The 12,435-nt window shown below is 40.0% G+C and overlaps 1 protein-coding gene across 1 annotated transcript in view; it reads right to left on the bottom strand.

Moving 5' to 3' along the window:
- Window positions 1-1,606: 1,606 nt before the first annotated feature.
- C3H1orf198 (chromosome 3 C1orf198 homolog) overlaps window positions 1,607-12,435 on the bottom strand; it is a 31,656-nt gene continuing 20,827 nt past the window's right edge. The window contains exons 3-4 of the mRNA XM_037895213.2: window positions 7,451-7,993; window positions 1,607-4,269 (exon numbers count right to left, since the gene is read on the bottom strand). Of these exons, the coding sequence (XP_037751141.1) occupies window positions 4,213-4,269; window positions 7,451-7,993 (600 nt within the window). The 3' untranslated portion in view covers window positions 1,607-4,212. The remainder of the gene's footprint in view (window positions 4,270-7,450; window positions 7,994-12,435) is intronic.

Genomic DNA, 12,435 nt, shown 5'->3' with positions numbered 1-12,435 from the left:
CAAGGAATGAACCAACACATCCCTCTCCCCTCCCCACATGAATACAGATCACCCCAGCACTCACTTTTGTATAGTATCTGCCCCATGCTCTGGAACCCCAAGGTGGCCTTTTGAGACAGCATTAAGAGGCCCTACCAATGTGACACCATGAACTGAGCCAAGCCACAGGACTTCCATGCAAACTACCCTGGTCCTTGGTATGCATCTCCCCAAATCTGAGTATTGAGGTCTGAATCCCATGTATTTTGAAATAGGGCTTTTTTTTAACCCTTGATAGAATAATACAGTAGAAAGTATCTGGTCCAAGCTATGTGTTTTTTCCATGTGGCCAAGGATCTGTTTGACAAATCTTGGTCTCCTTTCTGACTGGTACAGCCATCGTGCCCTCTGTAAAAGCAAAGTAGGAATTGGAGGGACTATGATGAGTTACCAGCAAGTATTTATCCATTTTTTCCTTTAAAAAAAAAAAAAAGTGGAACAGCCCTCATGTACTGACATCCATCCTATCAAATACAAGTTATTCTCTTCTATGTCAGAGGTTGGATCTTCAGCAGGTGTAAATTGTCCTCGACCCGTTGACTGCAATGGACCTAAAACAATTTATGCCAGCTGAGGCTCTGCCTCCTGTAACTGTGGAAAGAACTTGCCAGCTCCCTAGGTTTCCCCACATCCTGCCTAATACAGATGCAGTTAGGACAGATCCTGCTTGTTCATGTTGTCTCTCCATCTCAGATTTTTTTTTCCTGCTGCTGACTTAAAATTCGGTTCCTTAAAATGATTTCTAGAACCCTTCTGATGTTGGTAAAAATTCAGACATTCATTTGTTTTGTAGTTAAGTAATCCAGCTCAGAACAGGCATATTTCTGGTAAAGGAGTTTTTGCGGAAATGTTAAATTAGCAGCTGCAGGCATAACTGTGTCCAAGATGCTTTATTGCAATTCACTGCTATTGCTCATAATGAAAACAATTAAGGGGCGTAAGTGATGCCTCCATTTTATGGGACACACTTGAGATCTGTATTTAGCCATTCATGATACTGATACTTATGCATAAAGTAAGTTATTTTTTAATCCATCTTTATTCAATATTTTCTATTTTTCCATATTGCAGCTGCAATATCTTCATTCAGGCTGCTGATTTAAATGGATAGAATAGCTGCAGGTTTGGGTGTTTTTTTTAAAACTTGCTTTGGAAGGCTGCATAAGTATCAAATTCTAATCTTTTCATTAGTATTTCAGTCCACATTATAATTAAACTAGATGGTGGTCTGTACTAAGCTCTGAATTTAATTCTCTTCCTTCCTCATCCTACTGGATAACATCACAGCTGTTCCTAAAATGAGATCATTCTAAAGTTAAAAATAAAAAAACTTTACTGCTTTTTCTAATTTTTTATTACATTTCTGTAGTATTAAATACATACAATGATCAGAAAGATAGCAGGATAAAATACCTATATTTTGAAAGTTCAGAATTGTTCAAGTCTGTGCTAATTCTAAGTCATCTTCCCCCTACAATACAATATATAGTTACCAAATATAGTCTACAACTCTGCTGGAGGGGAGGTAAGGAGCCAGCAAGGTACAGTAAAATAAGCAATAAAAACATTGTTTAAAGTGGATTTATTAAAGGTTTATTAATAGAAAATGTGACCAAGTACAATTTTTCTGTAAGAATTTTTAATAAAAAAAACATATCAAAGAAAGGGAGGAGCACTAACTCTCATCAGAGCACAGCAAGGAAAAACCTATTGTGATGAGCAAATTTTTTGCAGCATGTTCTACCAGCTGGTCCCAAAGTGTACAATATGCAGTACACCAAAGGAGGAAGGGAAGAAAGAGCACAGATCAAAGCAGATTATACATTTTTCGTCTTTTTAGCAGAGATGTATAAAAATGCTCCTCCCAACATTGTGGAAAATTTCTTAAGGAGCTACAACTATTGAAGTAAAGTTAAAGTTTATGCCTCCTGCTTGGATTTAAAGCATTTATTGTGTAGCCAAATATTTCAATGAATAGAAAACACTTAGACCTGAAGTTCTATTAGTACCTGTGAAATGCATGTTAGTGTCATTCATCAGTTCAAAATTTTTTTCCAAGGACTTAGTCTACAAAAAAAAAAGTACAAATCTGTACTATTTTATACATCTGTAGAATTTGTGCTCAAGTTATAATTTTAATGCCAGATGAGTGTAACAGCTCCAACAAGAGTCATTGAGAAACATTAAACTGAACAGCAAAAGTTGTAAATATCCAGGCTCATAGAAATCTGGCAAAAATAAAAGGAGCAAACTTCTCAAGTTTTCTCCTGAACTGCAGAGTACTAATACAAGACCCATTTTATAGCTTTTTTTTTTTTTTTTGGGGGGGGGGGGGGGGCAGGGTACATATCAAGGAGGAATGAAAGAAAAAATTCTAAAATATTATAAAGCTATGCTACTAAATACACTTAACCTAAGTATGTGTGGCAATTTAGCATTTAAACAAACTTGAATGAGGTTTCAGCTTAAGTTCATTTTATTACTAGAAGTGGGTATTTTTGTTTTGAACGAGGCTAGATTTTGAAATTAGTATTCCATTAGGCTCTACTGAATAACTTTTTACTGCTGTTGATACCAGCCTATGTCTGTCTACAAAGCAAGCAATACAGGACTGCATCAATTTGTAGACTAGGTACTGGAAGAGTTGGAATTTTTTTTAAACAGACTTAGATCATATAGGACAACATTCCTCAGAAAGAACCAGCACATTTCACAGCGTAACTGCCACTGTTAAAGATTACAAACTGTCAAATGTCAGCCCAAGGGAGACCTAGGGGAATTATAATCTAGCTGGTAGAGACTACCCATCAATTGGCCTTCATATAGCTTTGGCATGGACTCTAAATAAAATGAGTCAGGTTTTGCCAGCTACCGCAAACAAACATTCTGGGAACCACTTACTGAGGTAAAAGTGAAAGGTCATAAACCTTCAGCATCAGAGAGACCATTCACTGGTTGTGCGTAAGGGGAATTAAGGCTTCAAGGCAAGGTAAACACAGTTGGAGTCAGTGTGTAAATCATGCTGCATTTCAGAGATGGCAGTTCAAATGACAGCTATAGTCTCAGTTTTCTATACTGAACACCAGGTAAGGATCATTCAAAAATAGAATGGGAAACCAGCTTTCCAAGTGCCCCATCTCCCTCCCACCCCCAATTCTATTTCTATCTTAGGAGCAAACATCATCTGGATGTTGGACATCACGGAGAACGTATCCACAAGGGAAAAGAGCACCAGAAACAAGATTATTTGTCCTCCAGAGGAATGGCTGTTTTAAAAGAGTACAAAGAGCCTTATTGCTCTGCGTTGCCACAAATTATATCAGTTTACTGTAACAAACTTAGGTGGTAGTCTCTACTCCTGGAGATACTGGTGCTTTATTCCAACATTTCTGCTAGCAGGAGTTAGGTATCGTACCAAGGGAAGCAGTGGCCTTTGTAGGTTTGCATTTCCCTGAAGATTGTTTTTTTTTTTTACTTTATAACCCAAAACAAGCAATATTCCCTTATGTTTTACAAATATTTCCCCCAAAACAGACTTTATTCCACCTCTTGAGTACAGCTGCAGTGCTACTTTAGACCAATTCTTGTGTCAAAACCCTTGCCCCTTCTCAAAAACTAGTGGTAGAGAAATTACTGACAAACTAAATATACAAAGTTAATACAATTTTTAATATGCTTATTTTTCCATGCCTTTTTTCATTATACAGTTACCTGAAGGAGGCATGACTGTTGTTTTGGTAGCTTATTTAGAGTAATACCACATTTTGATTTTTGTAGTGACCTATGGAATTGTTTGAGCCATGCTGGCTAGGTTGCTACTGAAAATAGAAACCTGTTCTTCATAGATTCACTTTTTTAAATATAGAGGTTTTGATTAGGGGTTTGGGTTTTTTTGGTCCTTAATACATAAATTGGTAGAAAATTATTCCCCCCAATACAATAACTATTCAACTTGTAACAGACATTAAAAAAATCCAAAATGAGAGCACACTTCTATCACTGGATCATTTTAAAATACAAAATTGCATCTGGTCTTATAAAAATGTTTATACAAAGCCAACATTGAGTTTGAAACTTTTTATTAAAAAACACAGATGCTAGTAACTTAACATATAAAGAGAAAGATGCCCCTTTTTCTTTCCAAAAATTGATCTGAACTATTTTGGAGTATCTTTACCAGTTGTCTAGAAAATCAAAGCCAGTCTTCAAGATAACATTGCTTGTATTAATCTGTAAGAGAAACACAAAATTTAGATAATTTTAGTATTTTCTTTAAATCAACAGGATCAAATGAACTGACTGGCCCGTAGATCTAAAAGAGTGTAAATAAAATTTTTAAAGCCCATAAATTAAGGCAGAGAGTCTACCACCATTTAACTTTCTTCCCCTGTACTCCTGCATGCTTGAAAAACAGCTGCACTGGAAAATACTACACATATGTAACCCAAATATGATTGAGGAGCAAAAAGGTATTTCCAATTATCAGAGTAATACTGTGTGTTCTACTGGTCAAAGGATTTCTTTATTCCTTCTTGCTAACTCACATTATGATTATTTTTCAGGATGGGGGGAAGGGGAGGGACATACATAAACCATCAACTGTACATTCTGATTCAAACAGATTAATTATTATGTAAGAACAACATTATCTACCCACATGCTTCCAAGTTCAGAAGGCCACTACTAAGAAATTTAATTGAAGTCTTGCACACTTTCATAACGCTGGAGTATGCCATCATAAAATGAATTTAGGGTTTATGAAAGTCAATTACCCTGGAGATGTCATCTTTTTACAAAACAGGTGCAACACAAGATTCCCCACACTGACTTCCCTGTTGACGCACTGAAATTTTGACCAAGAAGAATCACTTTGGGGTCAAGACAATCATATTTGAACCAATTAGAAAAAAACACACTAAAATCCAACACAAGTTACTATGACAGGGTATATTACTGGCCATTAATACACACTTCCGCCAGTATTTATTTGCAGGGAGAAGCCAAGAAACTCCCCCACCCCTTTTTCAAAAAAGAAATAGCTTCCTAAACATTTTTCTTAAGTTTTGACAGTTTGATAAATATTGAGCAGGGTGTACAACTTTGACTTTTGTGGCCTCACATCAGCTCCGTACAAATTTCACAAATAAAATGGCTTATCTCTGATCTGTTGTAAGGAATGAGACTGTAAACCAAGTACCTTCACTACTTGAGGTATATAGTGATTCACCACAAACAAATACTAGAATGTATTAGTGCATAGCCCCTTGAGGCAAGCTGTAGCAAGCAATGAAATAAGCAGTTAAGACATTCATTACCACATTTACACTCCAGTTTGCCTTCTCAACCTCATGTAAGTCTCCTCTGCCACCCATAGCACACACATCTTTGGGATTACAGACCGATGGTGGATGGCCATCTGGAAGAGCAGGGGATGGGGATGAGGTGGACTTAGGCCATGTGCAAGGTCTCAGAACTCAGTGTCTCTGCACCAACAGTGCCATGAAGAGCCCTTAATGCAGACACCTCAGCAGAGACACTTGGCTTTTCCAACACTGCTGCCTTTGTGCACCCAGGAGAAAAGGCAGCAGTGTCAGAGGAGCTCTTCCAATACCTTGATGCAGACACAATAGGCTCCTCTCTCAAACCAGCTTCTGAGCACAGCCTTGGTTCCCATTACCCAAGCATTTGCCCATGAGCTTCTTCTCTCCCAGCCTCCCTGCATGCCTCCCCCATGACCTCTTAAAACGCCATCTCTTCCCCAGAGCATACCCCCATAACTCCTGTTTGCCCAGCCTGCCTCCCTGGCTCTCCAGGGTCATATGCAGAGCACAGCAAGTGAGTCACATTTGGCAAACAGACCCCCACAAAAATTCATGAATTTCCCCATCTCGTTTTTCAGACTTGCTGTAAGTCAGTGAGCCAGGCCGGTTGCATCAAAAAACTGTAGTAGCTGATAGACCTGAGCAGTTATCTAATTTTGGCTCTCCAAAATAGCTGTTTAAATGTAAAGCTTCAGAAGTGGCCTACATCTGAGCTATTATCAGAATGCAAGGTTATGAAGTTTGGAGTTTGTGGGAACTGTGGTTGTTTTAGCCAAAACACCCCTAAAGAAACAAGAGAAAACAGGGTGAAATTTCAAGAAGTGACGGTTTTTACACAGAAAATTCAATTGTCTTCTGAAGAGTTAGTGTGTCAAATTAAGAGTCTACATTCAATAATTATAAATGCAAAATGGCAGTTTTAATTCTGCTTTAAGTGCAAATCTCAATGCAACATTACTGAATTGTTACTAATACTTCCTTAGTGTGGTTTTTAAAGAAAACTTTTCAGTGCCAAAATAATTTGTTACAGTATTTGTTATATAAAATTTTGTATGTAATATTTATCTGAGGGCCTTCTGCCTTAAAGGATTCAAAATCCATTACAATTGTGGTTGAAGTGATTCCTGTACAGTAGAATTTGTATATATGTTCATAAAGTAGCTACCTCCAGGAGACATCACCACACGCTACACAAGCAGGAAGAGGTAACAGTGAAAAAGGGGAGGCCTTTCCTAGTATTTGGTTTTTAAACTACATATTTCTTTCCTTCCTCTCCCCATTACTTAGGTTGGATGCTGACCAAAATCACATCCTGTTGTGCCTTTCCTTTTCTCAGATGAGCAGCTGCTTTTCAAATAGTTCCTAACAGGCAGCTGACTTGCTTTCAAGATGGCTTTTGAGTTGAAAAGGCTGTTATGAACTTGCTCTACTCCTGCTTTAGCCTTTTCAACAGAACACATTTGAAAGCAGCCCCACTGGGGAAGTGACTGCTGGGCAGCACCGAGAGGGAGAAAGCTTTAAAAACAAATCTAGCTGCTTCCTAGCTGTTGCAACTCATCTCTCGATTATGCTGCCTTTCGTTTAGAAAACTTCCCTTGTTCACCCAAATACCTCTAATTTCTAGTTTCAATTGGAAAAGCTTTAAACTACAGGAGTATCAAATGAGCGTGAGACTTGCTATTCCAAGTGAAAAATGACCCTAAATGTTCCTTAGTTTCAACTGAATATAGTATACTCTCATTTACTGTCCTAACTGTTGTGTAGTTTGTCTTTAATCAGCTGCTGTGTTCTATTCAGAAAGGATTGCCATTTCAGAGGTGAATTGGTTTTGAGTGTTTACTGGATAAGAGGCTTTATGTAACTATACGATATTACGTATTCCTATATTAAAAATACGCATTCCAGAAATAGACAAATTAGTGCATTTGGTTGAATGGATTTCTTCAATCTGCAGCATAAAAAAAAAAAGACAACGAGCTTAGCTAGCGTTTAGTGCTCCACAGAATCCCTAATCTTCTTGAGTGACCTCGTTGGACTTGTGTTACATACTCTCAAAAATTAAAGATAATGGATTAAATAGTGGTCCTTACCTGTCCAAATGTCTGTGGGTCTGAAAGCATCGTTCCACTGGCATCTTCATTTTTTGACCCTGCAGATGCAAGTTGCTCCGGTTGTTCAGGAAGAAAGATGTCATCTACAGTGCTAGTGGAGGGCTGACTGGGTCGAGGTTTCTCCCATTCTAGGGATGTGGCAGGAAGGCTTGGGGTGACAAACTTTTCTTGTTTAGCTATGCTGGACTTCTCAGCTTTAGTTGTCTCTTTTGGAGCAGACTCTTGCCTGTAATATGCTGGAAGGGACTTCTCTCCTTTCTCCATGGATTTGATCTGGCTGGGGGTCAACGACTGGAACTCAGACTGTTCGCCTTCAACCTTTGAGCGTTCTGCATGTATCTTCCAGAAAGATGACTCTTCTTCCTTCCTTGCTGATATTAGCCCATCGGAGCTAGGTACCTTATTACCCTGAGAAGATTTGGGGGCCTGGACACTGGGAGCTGCTTTGACTAGTTGCCTCTGTTCATTTTGTGAACCTTGTTCTTGTATAGACAGAGATGCAACACTGAATTCCATCTGACTCTGTAGGGATTAAAGGGAAAAAAGCAATGTATTTCAAATCTCTTCACAAAGGCAAAAATAATTACATTATGATTGAGATCAGAGGTGTGTAATTGGTGATTTAAGTTACTACAAGGATGGTGTGTATATATATATATATATATATATGTTAACATTTGCACCTATGCCAAAGGGCTTTTAGGACAGGACCAACCAACAGAAAGGCAGTTTTCTTCCAAGCTTCTACACCCCTGAACTACTGAATGAAGAATCTGACAGAATTAAGTCTTATAACTCCTTCGCAGACCACACACTAGAGGAGAGGTAATCACATATATTTGAGCAATCTGATTCTGTCCAACAATAGACATTGGCTAATGGATATGTTTAGAAAGGCATAGAAAGTACCTTTAATAGGACTTCTAAGCTGAGAAACTTTATAATGTTTATCAGGCAAACAAGTTTCCATTACCTTCTTTGAAGGTCCAATAATGGGTTAGACATTACAACTTCATCTAATTCAGAAACAGTGGGACATATTTATTTAATTATACATGCTAATTAAATAGTAACAGGCATTCTATCAGTTCATTGTCTGTTTTTAAAATTAAGAGCAAGAGCTTTATAAAAAGCAACAAATGTACACTTTTTTCAGAGTTACAACATTTTGTAACTTTGTGGTTATATTGTTTTCTACTACTACCCTCAGTGTAATTAATTCCCAAGAGATCTCATTTTATCAATGGATAAAGAAAACACAGCTATAGTTGTTGTGACCAGTGATCTTTCAAAAATAGTGTAAAGATTGTCAGTAGTGATTTGACTTTGAAAAGCAACAACCGCATTAGTTACTTTACTTACGAGTAGTTTGTTATTACTATAATATGTTGCTGGTACCCTGACAGTACTCCAGAGGGCACAAATAATTTGAGACAGACAATTTATATTTTGTAGAAAACTGGTTTTACAAAACTTACACATTAAAATGTTTTCATGTCATGTTTCAGTGAACATGTTTTTACTTAAATATTTCTTTGCAGTGCTATGATCCAGAACACAACAGTACTGTAATGAGTGTCAGAAAGGGAAACAAGTCTAGTTACATTTTCCAGTGCAACCAGTAAACAAACAGCAAAAATGGTGAAAAGTAAATTAGATTTATAAAATCATTACAAACCTAACACTACATGGTCTTAATGGGAAATGTAAGGAGTTTTGTAAAATGAGTTTTTAGAAGAGCATGGATAGTATCCCTCTTCCAACATGAACCTTCTGTGACAAATCTGCTAAGCATTAGACTAAGATTTCTACCAACCCCTGCCCCACTGCACCTTTGCTGCCTTCTGGCCAGATAGGTAGAGAAAGCAGATTCAGAAACTCCATGAAAAGACCACGAACCAGGAAGTGACTGGACACTTTTGGGAAGCAGCAGAAGCATGGCTATCCATGAGCTGCAGGGAACAGACATACAGGGTGAAACCCAGAGGAAACTACAGCCAGAGTAAGGCCTGGTCTACACAACAAAGACAGGCTGACACAGTCACTTTGCATTGATCTAGTTGTGCATGGGTCTGCATTCAAATTTGTCTCCTACCATTGTCAGGGCCCAGTTATGGCAATGTAGTAACACCACCTCCCCAAACAATGTTGAGTCATGCCTGGCAAAGTGCAGGAATAGACACTGCGTGATCTGTATTGACCCTAACAGCCCTCCAGCAACTGTCCCATAATGCCCAACATTGAACACTCTGGTCACAATTGTGACCTCCACTGCCCAGGGGGTCACAGAGATGGGAAGGCCCACTCCTCTGCTTTAAAAACCCTACAAATTTTTGAAATGCCCTTCCCTGACTGGTGAGCACACTTAGTAGCTCTTCATTGTTGCATGCAATTGCCCAACCTACCATGCTGCATACATGCTCTTGCTGGACTAGAAAGGAGAGAGATTGGATCTCTTGGGCCTGTGGGGAGAAGAGGTTGTACAGGCACAGTCACGGAGCAGCTGTAGAAATGGGAATGTCTATGAGCAGATTGTGTGGGGGACGCAGGCAAACGGGTATGACAGGGACCAGCAGCAGTGCCAAGTAAAAGCAAAGGAACTGCAACAGGCATACCAGAAGGCCAGGGAGGCCAACATTCAATTTGATGCCAAGTTGCAGACCTGAAGATTCTACAATGAGCTGCATGCCATACTTGGCAGACACCCCCACCAGCACCCTACAGACCAACGGGGATACCTTGGTGGAGCTTGAAATATTCTGCCATGAATAGTGAGGCAGTGGTGGAGGAGGATGGGTGACATGTGACCAGGGGGAAAGAGGAGTCCAGCTATGCTGTGAGCCAGGATCCGTTCCAGACTCCACTGCAGTCCAGTCAGTCCCAGAAGCTGAGCACGAGCAAGCCCGATGCACAGGAAGGAACTTCAGAGAGTGTGTGAATACATTTCCCATTACAATGTTTAGATGTACAGATGGTGCCAGACCCCAACACAGCAGGACATAGGTAGCAACTTTTCATTAATTTACTTGTACCAGAAGAGGTAGAGTTGGTACCTGCTTTTCATTCCCCTGTAGAGTTAGGGAGGGGGGCCGTGCAGAGTAGTTTGTTTATGTACACAACGATGTCCCTTGAATCCTCTTGAGAGATCTTGATGAAATTTTCATGGAGAAACTCTACAATCATGGTTTCTAGGGGTGAAAGCCTTTTTTCTTCCTCCATGGTAGGACAACTCCCCATGCAAGTCAGCAATAACTGCAATGGTGCCTGACGAAGCTAATGGACTAGCAGCATACGGGCCAGAGTGGCTTCAGGATGCCACAAGCAGCTGTGCTCTGTGTCTTTGTTACCTCAAGATATCAGCTAAAATCAGCACTGCTTGTGGAAAACAGTGCCAATATTCAGAGCCACTGCCCTGTACTTGTACCCCATGGAAGTAGGGGCTGAAATTTGACTCTTTCATGCAGTTGAACAATTCCCTCCCCCCCGCCGTGCCCCCAAATACCTCCTGCTAGGCCATATTCACTACAGCTAGGACTGGAGAGCTGCACTGTGCACAGGTGCTCCAAAGTTGAAATGTCAGAAAGCATGTCTTGTTTAAAACCTCAGGGGAGCAAGGCAAGGGAGTTCAGAATCTTAACTTTTGCTTTCTGTTGTGACTATAAATACGATACCTCTGTGCGTTTTATCTGTAGCTGCCACTGCTGTGGCTTTCTGGGGTTCCCCCTCCTCACATGCAGAACACCTGAGCCAGATAAGGAGAAGGATGAGGACATGGGAGGATATGTTCAGTGCAAGCCAGTGCTGCATCAGACAGTGAGCAGATTCACCTGGAGGGTGAATACTACGGACAGTATGGAGAAGGAAAAAGAGTGGAAAAGAGAGAGGCCGAGGAGGCCTTGCAGGAAAAGGAAAGGGAAATGTAAATGGCGCTTCTCCAGCAGCACAGATGCTACAGACTCTTGCTGATCTATAGTTTTAACAATCACGGGCTCACCTCCCTTTGCAGTCAACAGAGAACTCAATTTTAGCACTTCCCTATACACCCAACATACCATGTGGCATCAGGGCAGCATCCCTATCCCTACCACGCCACATTCAGGACAGTAAGGACAACTACATCTTCACTTACACTGACCTGTGAAAGCCACACTTGCTGTATGTGCAGCCAAAATGAACGGAAATGGACATGAATGTTCTTTCCCCTTAAATTCCGTTCATTAATTTATTTCTGAGTTTTTATTGCACTGGTTTTGGTACACAATTCATCTTTATTACTTCAAAACATATGTGCAGAATGCCTAGCGCTACTGAAAGTGTCACTGATCCTATGAGTTCTGTGGGCAAACAGTGTAATCATCATAGATGTACAGCAAGCACTGAAAAATTAATAGGTGCATTGATAGTGTTATATTCATAGATGTGCACCAAGCACCACACAATTCCTAAAAGCCCCCAAAACTTTTGGGCACATAGAACACAGTCCATCACACCATATCACTGTTTCTGATTGTTAAAGTTTAGCTCCATGTTGAGCGCTTCTAATCGCCCTTGTGTCTGGCTCTTTGAACTCAGACAGCCATTTGACCTCTGCCTTACACTCTGACAGCAGCTTTTCCTCCTTTGATGTAGGATACAGCAGGCAGCTATAACCACTGGGGCATTTTTCTCACTGAGATCCAATCTTGTAAGTAAACAACACCAGCTTCCCTTCAATCTAATCTACCAAAAGTGTATTCAACTGTTATTCTGCAGCTGCTGAGATGGTAGTTGAATCTTTCCTTGGTGCTGTCAAAGTGGCAAGCATATAGCTTCATGAGCCAGGTGAGTAAGGGGTATCCTAGGTCCCCCAGGATCATTACTGGCATTTCAACATCCCCAACAGTAATCCACCAGTTGGGAAAGAAAGTCACTGCTTGCAGCTTTCTAAACAGTCCTGTGTTCTTAAAGATGTGAGTGTCACACAC

Source organism: Chelonia mydas, chromosome 3, assembly GCF_015237465.2.
Source record: "Chelonia mydas isolate rCheMyd1 chromosome 3, rCheMyd1.pri.v2, whole genome shotgun sequence".
NCBI lineage: Eukaryota > Metazoa > Chordata > Testudines > Cheloniidae > Chelonia > Chelonia mydas.
Note: the sequence above shows the minus strand (reverse complement) of the source record. Positions and strands in the feature narration are given on the sequence as shown.